The 15,187-nt window shown below is 34.6% G+C and overlaps 1 protein-coding gene across 1 annotated transcript; it reads left to right on the forward strand.

Annotated features, from left to right (window-relative positions):
• Nucleotides 1–4,379: 4,379 nt before the first annotated feature.
• LOC107457607 (uncharacterized) lies at nucleotides 4,380–14,669 on the forward strand. Its single transcript, XM_016075780.3, has 25 exons — nucleotides 4,380–4,772; nucleotides 4,964–5,094; nucleotides 5,463–5,547; nucleotides 5,865–5,918; nucleotides 6,118–6,209; nucleotides 6,316–6,419; nucleotides 6,676–6,748; nucleotides 7,761–8,220; nucleotides 9,087–9,422; nucleotides 9,588–9,794; nucleotides 9,909–10,007; nucleotides 10,101–10,173; nucleotides 10,818–10,945; nucleotides 11,074–11,362; nucleotides 11,445–11,665; nucleotides 11,719–11,783; nucleotides 12,232–12,346; nucleotides 12,874–12,929; nucleotides 13,050–13,143; nucleotides 13,225–13,405; nucleotides 13,476–13,541; nucleotides 13,612–13,659; nucleotides 13,731–13,846; nucleotides 13,926–13,988; nucleotides 14,403–14,669. Exons 1-25 carry the CDS (start codon nucleotides 4,716–4,718, stop codon nucleotides 14,508–14,510), a joined length of 3,321 nt encoding a protein of 1,106 aa, XP_015931266.1. The 5' UTR covers nucleotides 4,380–4,715; the 3' UTR covers nucleotides 14,511–14,669.
• Nucleotides 14,670–15,187: the final 518 nt, after the last annotated feature.

Consider the following 15,187-nt stretch of genomic DNA (forward strand, 5'->3'; position numbering starts at 1 on the left):
AATCTCAGTTAGGCATATCAAATGGTTTATGATAAGTTTGAAAATAAATAATAAACAGAAAATAAAATAAGATAGAAATACTTATGTAAATCAATAGTGGAAATTTCAGATAGGCGTATGGATATGCTGTGCTCCTCTTGAATCTCTACTTTCTTATTACATTCATCCAATCCTTCTTACTCCTTTCCATGGCAAGCTGTATGTAGGGCATCACCATTGTCAATGGCTACATCCCATCCTCTCAGTGAAAAATGTTGGGAAAATGGTCCTATGCGCTGTCACTGCATGGCTAATCGTCTGGAGGCATCACCCTTGTCGATGGCTACATCCCATCCTCTCAGTGAAAATGGTCCAAATGCTTTGTCACAGCACGACTAATCATCTGTCGGTTCTCAATCAGGTTGGAATAGAATCCCTTGATTCTTTTGCGTCTGTCACTAACGCCCAGCCTTCAGGAGTTTGAAGCTCGTCATAGTCATTCAATTCCGAAATCCTACTCAGAATACCACAGACAAGGTTAGACTTTCCGGATTCCCATGAATACCGCCATCTATCTACCTTATACCACGAAGATTCTGTTGGGGAATCTAAGAGATATGCGCCCGGCCTAAGGTAGAACGGAAGTGGTTGTCAGTCACGCGCGTTCATAGGTGAGAATGATGATGAGTGTCACGGATCATCACATTCATCAAGTTGAAGTGCAACGTATATCTTGGAATAAGAATAAGGAGAATTGAATAGAAAGTAATGGTAATTGTATTGAAACTTGAGGTACAGCAGAGCTCCACACCCTTAATCTATGGTGTGTAGAAACTCCACCGTTAAAAATACATAAGTGAAAGGACCAAGCATGGCTGAATGGCCAGCCCCCAATGTCTAAGATCGCATAAACTGATCAAAGATTCTTAAAACAATAATAAAAAGTTCTATTTATACTAAACTAGTTACTAGGGTTTACAGGAGGAAGTAATTGATGCATAGCCGTTGAAAGCGCGCCATTTGGAGTTCTGTAGCTCCAGAAAATCTATTTTGAGTGCAGGAAGGTCAGATTCCAACAGCATCAGCAGTCCTTTTGTCAACCTTTTTCAGAGTTTTGCTCAAGTCCCTCAATTTCAGCCAGAAATTATCTGAAATCACAGAAAAACACACAAACTCATAGTAAAGTCCAGAAATGTGAATTTAACATAAAAACTAATGAAAACATCCCTAAAAGTAGCTTGAACTTACTAAAAACTACCTAAAAACAATGCCAAAAAGCGTATAAATTATCCGCTCATCACCCTCTGAACATGGCAGAGCCAATACCGGTGTATCCACCATAGTTCAACCCTGAAGAGGATCAAGTAGTTCCTGACGTACCTATGTCTGATGTTCCACCACCATCACCTGTAGCCGAGCCAGGATTCGACGGGCCAGGGGTTCTTGAAAGCTCTGGTTCTGCACCTTCAACTGAGTTTAGCTCATAAGCGTGGATTGACCAGATGATGGTGGATCTGTACTTTAGCTCTTTTGAGACCAGGAAAGAGGACTCCTTAGAGGATGCGAGCAGCAGCAACATCACCGTCGCATCAGAGTGATTCCCTCGTTTCAGCATATTGTGACAGCAGCTTCTGGAGATCCAGTATCAGCAGCAGCAATAGTAGTAGTAATGGTAGTAGTCTTAATAATAGTGGTCCTTACCCTCGCTCTTGAATAGTCTTTTTAGAAGGTTAGCTCTTTTTATTTATTTAATAATGTAGATCGGGTCCCGGTCTAGAGTGGCTCTTGTGAGCCAAGGTCCGTAAGCATTAAAGATGAAGTATGTAATCAAGTATATACTTGGATTTTGTGATGAATTAAGCCTGCGGGCATTTCATGTATGATATGAGTATGCTATGCTATGCTTTTTCTGTTTCCTGTATTACCTGCTTAATTTATAATTATTCCAATTTGCGGGACTAGATACATGATTCTCGACTAGCACTACAGGCTCATATGTATACACTGAATATATGGTCTAAAGTATCTAAAATAAGCTAAATAGTAGCGGCTAGCTGCTAGCATTTGTCATGACAGGCTAGAAGTTGGGTTATTACACTGTGGACCAAAATTGATGTATTGTGCATGTTTTTTTTATTGGGTGTCAATGCTTCGAGTATGCAATCCTTAAAAATTTTATGTGTTGAAGACAAATTTTTTTGTATTATACACCAATTTTTTTTTTGTGTTTTGCATCAAAATTTATGTGGTCTAGTTTTCTCAAGATGCATAGAGAAGAATAAGATGAAGATGAAGTGGACGATAATGATAATAAAGGAGGATGAAGATGAAAAGGAAGGAGGAGAAGAAATTAAATAACAACAAGACACGGATGGTAGCAGTAATGACAACAACATTGAAAAAAGAAACACGCAAAATAAGAAGATAACAAATAAATAGGAAAAAGAAGAAATAACAAAAAAAAAAAGAAATAGTAGCGCCTATGTACGTACCAAAGAGAAAAAGTGCGTGATAACTTGGTTAGAAATTTAGTTTACAAAATGTTTAAAAGGCTAAATCTATTGATGGCAAAATAGGCCCATGTCTGAACTTTTTTAAAAGTCTAAATTTATTAACGCCAAAACTCACAAATTAATCTAATTAGCTTGCTAGATCTACTTGAACCTGGTTAAGATATAAATAACTATATAAATACCTTTTTAAAATTTGTTAGACTTGATCATAATTAAATATTTTTATATTTTTTAAATGTTTTAAAAATTTAAATATTATTTTAAATATTTAATTTAGTATATTACTTATAAGTAATTCTTCATTGAAAAATATTTTTTAAATAATTTAAAAAAAATTTATCAAGCCTTTTAATAAATATAAGACTACATCACACTTTATAGCACGTCAAATTTAGTATTTAAAAAATTAGTCTACAACAAATTATATGTCATATTTAAAAAGTTAACTATATTGTAGATTTGGTTTGTTTCCACCCTTGATGACATAGAAGTGATATGTATATAAATTATGTTATGATATATAATATTAGCATCTCCGCTAATATTTTATATATCACTAATCAACACATCATCATCTTATTATACGTAATCGAACTATATTCTACTATATGATATTAATTATTCACATTACATAAAGTGAAAATTCAAGATTCAAATTGAGTTAATTAAAAATCTAAAGATTAATTTAAAATTACAGCAAAAATTTAGTTGTCATTTTAAGGTTTAACTCAATGACCAAGTCACTAATTGAATTGCACTTGGCTTTGGTTTTGCTTCAAAATCCTAATCACTAAATTATTCGAGTTGGGATTACTAGTTTTAAAGCTCCATTTTCATCTTTTGATTCTCTTTTATTATTTTTGTTTAGGTCAGACCAAGTATTAGATGTTTCTTGACTAATTCTCCTTCAAGACACTGAGTGAGAATCGATGAGAGGGACCTGCAATGACACTTCGATATCAAAATTAATAAAGTATCTATGAAATCGAAAGTTAGAATTAGGTTGCATACTTTGCGAGAATCGTGGTTTTCCCTTTTATAGAATTCCAACACTTCTTGAAATGGAAAGATACAATACGTATCCGTGACATTAAGTGCTGAAAGTGACATGGACGAAATTAAAGGAATGGGCCATATCATCGTGCAAATCTCCAATAAGCCGGGTCTAGGGTTCGCCCATTATTGGGCCACCTGGTCTGGAGCCCAGGCCCGGAATAATAGCCCCCCAAACGTAGCATGCTTAGTTGTTACAACGTCGTCACATTTCTAAGGACCTAAGGTGATGTTTGTTCTTTGGGAGTTTGACTAGAGACGAACAGTTTCCAGAAGCTCCTGATTGTGGGAGGCGTTGAGAACGAAAAGAATATATAGAAGGAAGAGAACGTAGAGAATACAGAAAAGGAAGAGAACGCAAAAAATGTTGAGAAAATTAAAAAAAAAACGAAATACGTATAAAAAAGGCAGATATATATAATTGTGCGTTAAGTAAAAAAGTTATTAAAAGTAATGGCGTATGGAGTTGAATTAGATTACAGGCTTATAATAACTTGGTTGGACTTAGTTGGTTAATTGATTTGGATATAAAATTTTATTATTAAATAATTAAAAATAATGATAAAAAACAATATATTTTAATGGTATTATAGCATTTCTATACCTAAAGTGTAGCATACATATAAGTTGATTATGATTTTAATAGATCTTTTATCATGTATGCTTGTTAACTCTATCAACCGAACAAGTAAGACTAGTAAAATTTTCAGGGAAAAAGAGAGAATTTAGTTTAGAATCAGCTGCTTATCGGTAAATCAATAACTACTGGTCAATTATAATTATTCTTTATGGAAAAATATGTTAATATGTTTGTAATTTTGAAAGAGAAGAAGTCGATGGAGTAGAGCAATGGCAATGAATAACTTCCACGGGCCCTACATATTCCTTTTTCAGTTTTTTGCTTTTCCGACCAGATCTTCATAGCTCCCTTGCAGCTTCAAATCGTACGGTCGAACAGTCGAAGTGTTCCCTGCAGCCCCGCATCACCGTCCATCTTTTTTATCACATCATACGAACAAGCGCCCCTGCACGACGCACCATACTGGTGACTAACACGGTACCTGAAACCCGCGCAGAAACCGAAAAAACCCGAATACACAAAATCTTCAGCACAGAAAGAAGCGAGAGGTCATTTCTATTCATTCATCGTCATCATCAACACCAACAGCAATGTTTTCTAGATTCTTTCAGAAACCTCCACCACAGCAATCTCCTCCTCATGCGCAGGTAGTGCGTGCCTCCGTTTCCGCCATGGATCAATGCTTTTTTTTCTATTTTTTTCCCTGGCGAATTCTTCGATTACTTGTTTTCATCGATTGTGCATTTTGAATGTGCGAAGTTTCTTTGTTGAGCTATGCATTGATGTGATTATGCGATTTTTTTCTGAAATCGATGCCGTGTTTCTGTTCTTTCTGCAGCAGGAAGCGGGGAAAGGAATTTCTAAATCAGCGGATTTCGATCCGCGAGTTGTTCTTCACTTCGGAGTTCCATCTACGGCGTCTATCCTTGCATTTGATCGCGTCCAGCGTCTGTTGGCTGTGGGAACACTGTGAGTTATTTACCAAAGTAGTAACATAATAGCATTGACTAATGCGTGAATCAGATGACATTAATTTTAAGGAAGATCATATATAGTATGCATGCTTTTGTAACTAGCTATAGAGCATGTGGTTAATTTTTCATTGGTTAGGCAGGTTTGTTATATACTACCTAGGGATACGTTGAATACTTTTTCCTTCAATTTTGTTTAAAAGGAATACATACGCAATTTCGTTATTCTTTCTGTTTGATGATTGAGGAGTAGCATATGTATTGGAATAGCAATATTACACTAGCATGTTGTGGACTTAACAAGTTTCCCATGGAGAGATTTAGTGGCTTTATTAGTTCACTGAGGAATTTTCTTCACCCTTGCAGTGATGGCAGGATAAAGGTGTTTGGAGGAGACAATATTGAAGGAATTCTTTACTCGTCTAAGCATACAGCCTTCAAGAATTTAGAGGTTCATAATTTTCGGTCGATTTTCAATTTTAGAGACTATTCTATTCTGTTTATTTATTTTATCAAAAACATTCAATCTCTTGTATATTATATTATGACCGGGATAATGTGTCTTGTTTCTAATTTTGAGTGTCCGTGTCCATGTCCGTATCTGTGTCTAGAGTCATGTGATCACGAGTATCACATGATGTGTGTACAGAACTGTGCTCTATGTATGTTTGGAGGTGCCCATGATTGAACTATAGAAGCTACAAACTGAAATATTTATTGAGGCTTTCATGAATATTATGGTATCTAATATTTCTTGATCTCTCTCAGTTCTTGGATAATCAAGGTTTTCTTGCTAGTGTCTCAAGTCGTAATGAGATTCAGGTACCTTCTAAGGCTACTAAAGTTCTTAAAAACTGTCTATGATCAGGCATTTTCCATGTCTGCTTTTGACTGCTTTTTGATTTTTCATCTGAGCTTTCTTTATACTTTATTTCTTGTCGATTTCTTGTTTCCCTCTTATTCTTCCCCCTTACCGCTGTTTTATTTACTAATTTTCCCATTACGTTTCTGATAATGGCAGATTTGGGATTTGGAAAGCAGGCAAATTGCTTCTGCTTTGCAGTGGGAGTCCACTATAACTGCTTTCTCTGTTATTTATGGCACCAGTTACATGTAAATACTTGTTCATGTGATTTGGAATCAGCATTTGCATATAACACTTTCTGATAAATAATGCACATGGGTTTATTAGTTATTCCCCACTGCTTATGATATTTAGGTATATTGGGAGTGAGCATGGGATGGTATACGTGTTGAAGTTTGACGCTGAAGGCAGAAAAATTGATATATTGCCTTATTATGTTCCTACAAATGTTATATCTGGTAAGTTTTCTACAATGAAGTCAGTATAGGGAAGGTGGCTCATGAAAAGAAAAAAGAAAAAGAGAGAAGAAAAAGAAAAAGAAGCTACTAGAATATTTGTACTTCATTTTGGAGGGGAATAGAATGACTTGTGAAGGGTGTTAGGTAGTAATGCTTACATTATATTAGAGCACAAAACGTTAAAAAAAAATGTTCCATGAGTTATTGTTCATTTCTCTAACATCTAACATATTTCAAATGATACTCACCTTTGCAGATGCAGTTGGAATATCACTTGATCAAATTTCAGTGATCAGGGTTCTTCATCCGCCTTATTCCAATGGAAACAGGTAACACTAGAAATTATTTTAAGAGTTTCTCTAATTGATTTCCTTGTATCTTATTGGAATTTGCATGACATGAATATTAGGTAATCTTGCTTTCGAAGGCTGTGCTAGTGATCTTTCTATTGTGTTCTCATTTTTTCAGGTTTATTCTGACTTTGAGTCGTGGTGATTTTAGAGTTTAAATAATTTGCAAATAGGCTTTAACCACGGAAGTGACGAAACAAAATTGAATTATCACGAAATTTCTTCTATAAAATTTGAATGCAGTATATTTAATTCATGTTTTCAGGGGACAACTAAGTTTTCTTGACCGTTTTGTTGTTTGGAAATGAATTATAAATGAGAATTCTTCAATTTAAAGTGAGTCAAACTGCTTGGTATATCTTTTTGATGTTTACAACATGGACACTGAATTCAGTGTTCACATAATTCAAGATAAAGGTAGAGACCCAGTGAACATAGAAAGCAAGAAGAATATAAAGCTTTTACTCTCTTAATAATGTTTGCACTCATTCAAAGGAAAGGAGAAGAGCCAAATAAAATAGTTGCAGTCTGCCAATCTGCCTGTCTAACTTGAGGGTTTTGTGGGTTAGGATGAAGTGCTAGCTTAATTTACCCTGTCCTTCCAGTCTGCAGAGTAAATTGGTTAGGGATGGTTAAGCAAAATTTTTATATAAAAAATATAAGTTGAATCAATCAACATAAAGGTCAAATTGCTATGGATCTTATTCAGACTTACGACCTTAAAATTTTGTCCTTGATGCATTTAGATAACTTGAATGCCTAAAATCTAAGATGATATACTTATTGTGTAAATTGAACCATCCAGTTATCCAGTATCCATTTTGGCTCTATTAAGGGTTAATTATGCTAATTATTTACAGTTACAAATTACAATACAGAAAAAACCAATATGAAAAGTTGTGTATGTAGAATATGTGTTTGTAACAATAGAACTTAACTTTTTGCGTAAGGTATGTTTGTTTATTGATTCAATAAAACCATCATCTTGCAGACTATTGATGGCATATGAGAATGGCTTGATAGTACTCTGGGATTCTTCTGAAGATAAAATTGTTCAAATCAGAGGACAAAAGGACTCTGAGCTGAAGATAGAAAGGGTGACTAGTTATTCAAATGACCCTAAGGATGATTCCTCTGACAATAAATTAGATAATGAAGAAGAGGATAAAGAGATAAGCTGTGTTTCATGGGCATCTAATGATGGATCTGTTGTTGTTGTTGGTTATGTAGATGGTGATATAATGTTTTGGGATTTGTCAAATGCTGACTCTTCTTCAAATCATCAATCCCAAAAGTTGTCTAATAATGTTGTCAAGCTTCAATTATCATCGGCAGCTAGAAGACTTCCTATTATTTTTCTACATTGGTGTGCCAATAAATCTTTTGGTAATAATGGAAGCCAACTTTTTGTGTATGGTGGTGATGAAATTGGGTCTGAAGAAGTTCTGACAGTAAGATTCATACTCATAGTAGTTATTTTTGGCAATGATGTTTTAATAGTTACTATTAGAGGTAAAAGAAAAAGAAGAAAATCATAGCTTTGGGTGTGTTTGTGGTGTCTGTATATAGAACATGATAAAACAGAGCCATGATTACCACAATTTCCTGTCATAACAAACTATCTGATTAGTGTTTTAGACAGTTTAGTCTTAACAAAAAACCAGTTGGAGGAAAAAACCCTGTCTTGTGTGGGCTAAGTGTGGAGATGCTATTGCAAACATTTTTCATGAGTTAGCCCCTTCTTGAAGAAAGGTTCCTATTCAGGAGTTTCATGATACAAAAACCTAAGTAGGGATGCGGGCAAAAAATACTCAAGAGATCACATATTCATTAGTTACTTTCTGTAGAGAGAGCTAATTCAGGCGTTGCACTCAAGGAATTGTTGTCCAATTATAGAACAAATGAACCACACTAGGAAAGAAATAAAGACAACAAAAGTAACTAGATGAGTACTACAACTTTATTATTTTGGTTTGTGCCTTTTCAATCTATTGGTGGATTGCTTTTGTTATACACAATAAATATACTTCCTGTCATCCTAATGTGGTAGATTTGCAAGGAAGAAAACAGGCGACAGTTAAGAACTCGGGGAACAGACATTGTTCAGCCTCTGCATTGCTAGTTAATTGTTTTCTACTGAAAATTAACTACTTTGTTGGAACTGCTTATTGCCACAATCAGTTTTTACTTTTGCCATATCAGATTAAAAAATTAACTGTTGTCATGTTTAGCACTGTCAGTGGCTTGTTAAGCTTTCATAAATTCAACTTATATAGATGATAAATCAATATGACACGCCCTTTTCTCTTACTTACAGGTTTTGGGCCTTGATTGGTCATCTGGTTTAAAAAGTATTAAGTGCACTGGTCGCATTAATATTGCACTTAATGGTTCCTTTGCTGATATGGTTTTGTTATCTAGTGATTACCATGCAGCGGGAACTGGTAATATGATATTTGTGTTGACAAATTCTGGACAGCTGGATCTTTATGACAACAATTGTTTGTCGTCTTTAATGTCTAAGCAAGAAAAGAAGACTTCTTCTCCTACACTGCAATATCCGATGGTCATACCCACTCTTGAACCCTACATGACAACTGCAACGCTTGCTGTGATAGATCACGATGTGAAGACATTTAGGGACTTGTCTCAGGTAAATGCATATTCAGTGGGTCCAAAGATTCGTTCTTTATCAATAGTTGTCATGCCTATGTAAACTGTTACATAGATGTCATGTTTTCCTTACAAATGTTGATAACTTAATTTGAAGATAAAGCAGCTCTATTGTCAGTACTAATTGTAAGGGATATCTGTGTAGGTTCTTGTAGCTGCAAAGCAGCATTTAGTACAAAATCAGACAAGTATGGGCATAAAGTGGCCTTTGACCGGTGGTGTTCCAGGTCAGCTTTTCAAAGAAGACGATCATATCATTCAAATATATATGGCAGGATACCGAGATGGATCTGTTCGGATATGGGATGCCACATATCCGGCTTTGTCATTAGTTTACAACATAAAATGTGAGGTTAGCCATTAGCATACTACAAAAATTAACTAGCATATATTTCTATTGATACAGGATGCAATAATATTAATAGGTTGTTGAGACTTAACAGAAAATTATTCCTGCAACTGATAGGTAAATGATGTTAACAGTGACAGTGCAAGTGCACCAGTGTCAGCATTGAATTTTTGCCCTGATACTTTACACCTGGCTGTTGGTGATGAAAGTGGTATTGTAAGTTTTACAAGTGTTGAAATTGTTTGTCATTCTCTCTCTCCATAAAATAAAGTGTTCTATCTCTGATAATTTTATCTTGTCGGAGTGTAGGTCCGTCTATATGGTCTAATACAGAGTTCAAGTGAAACAACCTTTCATTTTGTGACTGAAAAGGGAACTGAAGGTTGGGTTTGCTCTCTATTTGACTTAAAAATAAATCCATATTTGTTTCAAGTATCTCATTAGGCTTGAATCATGAATAATGCACAAACACACCCTACCTTGTGTTGGAGCTTAAACTTTTTATATAGAAGAAAAGGTGTAAACAAGGATCGTACTAAATTCCAGACTTCTTGTCATAAAAGCTCCAATAACATTTTGTAAACCATCTCTCACAAAAGCTCAGTCTATTGGGTAAAGGCAAATAAATGGCTTTACATCATAACACAACATTATGCAATAGTTAGTTGGGTTTCACGTGTGGACAATGCACAAGCCCTACCATCATATACTGAAATTCAATTTGCTTTGTTTAGAATAATGAGAACAAGAAGTATTGAACTTTTAACCACTAGTTCATAGAGGTTTCGATACCATATGATAAATCTTTTCTCCCTAATGTGTAAGCTATTGGGTATGACATTACATCTTAACATTTGGAAACAAAGGAGAGTACGTTAAAGTTGTACCCTTTCCTGCTGCAGTGTGGTGCATTTGGTTTACGCGATATGAAAATGGAAGATTCTTTTTGTGTCTATGTTTACGCTACAAATTGAATTGATGTTTCTAATATCTAGTTTAACCTGTTTCTATTTATTGAGACAGTAGTTCACAATAAGCATCAAGGAGATGTACCTCATTGCACAGTACTGTTTTCCCTTCAAACTTCTGTTGTATGCACCCTACAGTTCGCAAACCATGGAGGGAAGCTTGCTGTTGGATATGAAAATGGCCAGGTGAGATCATGCAGTTCCTTTCTTTGTTGAAAGAAATGGTGTATTTATTGTCAGTTTAGTTGTCAAGTAGCTTTTTGGATTTGGAGGGCATTGAGTTTCCAACTTACACGTTCTAGTCCACTTTGCAGGTTGCTATGCTTGATATCAATACATCATCGGTTTTGTTTCTTATGAAAACTGAACCTGACTCACCTTCAGCAGTTATTTCTCTGACTGCAAAATTTTCAGACTCTTGTAGCGTAAACATTCCACAGCAATCTGTATCTGATAATTCTGATAGTTCTGAAAAGGGGCTACTCTTCATTATAACAAGGGATGCAAACCTTGTTGTAGTAGATACTTCAAATGGAAATATGGTCTGCAGTAGGAGCATGAGTGTAAATGCAAAATTGAATGCAGTTTCAATGTATGTTACAGGCAAGTAATTTCGGTTTGAAACATGTACATATATAAAATTGCCAAATAATTACATTTCTTACATGGTGATGTGTTATTTCAGATGGTTTTTCTGAAGTATCAACTGAAACAGAGTCATTAAAATCACCTCAGAAGAGTGATTCGGGAATTCAGGACAATGTTCTGTCCGAAGATGCAAAAGTTGTAGATGAAACAGCTACTACCGTAGAAACTTCATACTTCGGGGAGATAGTATCCAACTCTCTCATTTTAATTTGTTATGAGACTGAATTGAGCTTACACACTTTAAAATCTGTGATTGAGGTGTAATTCATCTGTCTATTCTTTTTCAAATTTTAATTTATTTCTTTCCACAGCTTGATAAAATTATTTTCAGCAGTGTTCTTGTTGTACTGTATCAAACTGGAGGCATTGAAGTAAGGTGAAGTGCTTCGTGTAATACATGTCTTCATGTAACCTATTTAGATCACTAGTTGAGTCAGGTTCTAATGAGAATAGCCAATGCTGAAGTGCCCAAAAGAAAGAAATTGAACTTCATTTGCTAACAACTAATAAGAAAATTTAACATGGGCTCTTAAAAATTTGAAATACTACTTTTCATTTTTCAAATAAACCATGTATATATGAAATATCGTTAATTCTATATTATCTTCATGACTGGGATTTTTGGCTCCTCCTCCTTCCAATATTAAACCTGTAGTTTTGCCAATTGAAAAATGCATAATGAATTAATTATATGTATTGCTCAAGAGAAATCGTATTTTTTGCTCTGAATCCATAATAGTAATTCCTGTCAAATGTTGGTGTTGATATTTTTCTTCCAGCAACTTACGACAAGCTTTTGATGGATGTAATGTCACTTTCATCAGGTCCATACCAACTTTGGAAGTGTTGGGAGAGAGTTCTTTAATGTCAGTCCTAAGATGGAATTGGACAACTGACATGGAAAAGACAATATGTTCTTCAAATGGACAAATAATTCTGGTTTGTAATTCCTCCTGAAAAGTGCTATTTTGTTAGAATTTGTTGCAGGAACCTGTTAGATTGGTCTGTTTAGTAAAGTGAATTTGGTATTACTTAACCGATATCCATTCACTCAGCCTTTTGTACAGTGAATCATGCAGGAACTGCACTTATTTGGAAACAAGTAGGCCAAATAAACAAGTTTATTCTGTTTCTCCTATTTTATTTCTTATTTTCTTTTAAGCATCACCTGTGATATATAATGTATTATTAACATTTGAAATACAATGTGATCTTTCTAACTGCACCGAATAATCCACAATTGACATCAACATTTCTGCTTTAAAGGAGAAAAATTGAAAATTCACTAAAAGCACTAAACAGTTGCCTTCTATGTGCATGGATCTTTCGGAAAGCATTTCATCTGAAAGATCCTAGAACATGCATTGCATGAATAGGTCTTGTATTTTTACAATTGAACAAATTCCAGTTGCCTTTTGCTTTTGTAATCAGACTAATGGTTATCTTGTTTTCAACTTTTTATATAGGTCAATGGGAATGAAATTGCTTCAATATCACTGTTGACATGGCAAAATGAGTTCTGGTATCTTTCTTTGGTCATGTAAACTTGCTGAATGTGATTAGCCTCTATAAAATTTATAAAGAAAATCATATTTATAGACTCAGTAATGTGTAAACTCAATTTTAAAACATAAACTTTTAGGATTCCGGAGTCTTTTCCTTGTCTTCATGATAAAGTTCTCCAAGCTGCTGTTGATGTTACTGTGAGCCAATCTCCAAGCCAGAATGAAAGACAGGTCCAAATTTTTCAGGCTTTCTGTGCTTTTGGTTCTTTCATTACAGTTACAGGATTTTTAATTCAACTTTCCTTGCCACAGGGAACAACTTCTGTATTTGCTAATTTTGTCAAGAACTTCACGGGAAAAGCAGATCCAAATGCAAATCAACCAGCTCATCCTAATATTTTGGAGAATCTAGAACAATTATTCTCAAATCCTCCGTTCTTAAAGCCTTCATCAGGCACAGTTGATCCACTTGATGATTTGGAGCTTGACTTAGGTCTGTCCTTAATTTCTTCTTCTGCTACCATCTATATTTTATTTATGAAACTTTTTACTTTCTCTTGCAGATGATATTCACATTGATGAACCCATAGTCCTTTCACCTATACAGAAAAGCGATGATGACAAAAGAGGTATATTTAACATTTGTATTTCCTCATTGTGTTATGTCTGTCTTTTGAATACTGAATGCTTGGCTTGCAGATAAAGGAAAAACAGCTGACAAACAGAAAACTGATATCGACAAGAAAGGTACACCTCTATTGTTTTATTTCCTCATTCCGGTATGTTTATCTTTTAAACACTGAACGGTTGGGTTGCAGATAAAGGAAAAGCAACGGACAGAGAGAAACTGTTTGAGGATGTAGGCACTGATTCAAAACCAAGAGCTAGAACAGCTGATGAAGTTAAGGCCAAATATAGAAAGACAGAGGCAAATGTAAGTTGTGAAAATTCTCTAATTTATTCATCTTCTTAGGTTACAAGTTCTGACCCTTGGACATGGTGAATGGTTTCAGGATGCCGCTGCAGCAGCTTCGCTTGCAAAGCAAAAACTTCTAGAGCGGCAAGAAAAGCTTGCGGTACATTATTATTTTATTCTATTTTACATGAATTATATTTCTCTGGACAGGTTTATATGAATTACAACAAAAATCTCTTTCAAGTAAATTTGGATTCATCTTAATTATAGTTGAAATCCCATTATCTAGCTGCATGACACATTCCTACTAAATAATACCTTTTCTTCTTTTAAGTTTTGACAATAAAATTCTTTTTGGTTCCTGATTGCGACTTCTAATGAAGAGGCCAAAATTTAAATTGCTACAACCAAGTTTTATGTTTGATTTGTTTGTAAAATAGGTTTGATTGCAAATGTGACCATTTACCAATATGAGAAAATGGAGTTATTACATATAATTGATTGGAACCTGGCTGAAATTCTTCCAATTGTGTTTTATTACTTTTCTTTCCAACGGTATCTACTTTCTTTATAGCTGCTCAACGAACGTACTGAAGAGCTGGCAAATGGGGCAGAAGATTTTGCATCCATGGCCAAAGAACTCGCTAGAAGAATGGAAAATCGTAAATGGTGGCAGTTATAACCAAGTTACATGATTCATTTTTCTCGTGGGCGTGTCCAACCGCCAACCTGCCTCACTTCTCTCCGAGGTAGCTCTTACTCTCTAGTCTGTTGCTTAGTTAGTAGTTACGCTTGTACAAAAACATTTATTATTCTTACATGTGTTAGAGTAATTTGATTATTGTGTGTGCTTATATTTTATTTTTGTATATTATAATTAGACTCAATAAGGCGCTAAACGTGAAGAGAATATTTCAGTAATTTTTCTCAAACTAAATGTATAACTATTTTACTATCAGATAAATGAAAATACGACCAGAGAAAATTATGTATATGCTAATATGCAAGCTTTTATATATCTAGTAGTGCAAAATATATTATGGTTTTGAATTTACTATTTGAATTATTTTCTGAAAAATTGTTTCGAGGGTGGCACCTTTCTAGCTTCATATAAATTTCGGCATTTATTCATTGCTTGCTAAAAAAGAATTTATTATTATAAAATTGATGATGTGGAAGAAAAAGTGATTTACCTTAAATACATAAAAAATGAAACTCTGATTTATAGAGGCAATAATGAGCTTGTCAGCCACATTTAAGTATTTAGAGTTGTCTTCATTTAAATTTCTAACGGTACTCGAACATGATTACTTCAGAGGGAACATAATATCTTAATTTGGTGGAAAGGATAATTTCTTA

Source organism: Arachis duranensis, chromosome 7 (genome assembly GCF_000817695.3).
Source record: "Arachis duranensis cultivar V14167 chromosome 7, aradu.V14167.gnm2.J7QH, whole genome shotgun sequence".
In the NCBI taxonomy this organism is placed as follows: Eukaryota; Viridiplantae; Streptophyta; class Magnoliopsida; order Fabales; family Fabaceae; genus Arachis; species Arachis duranensis.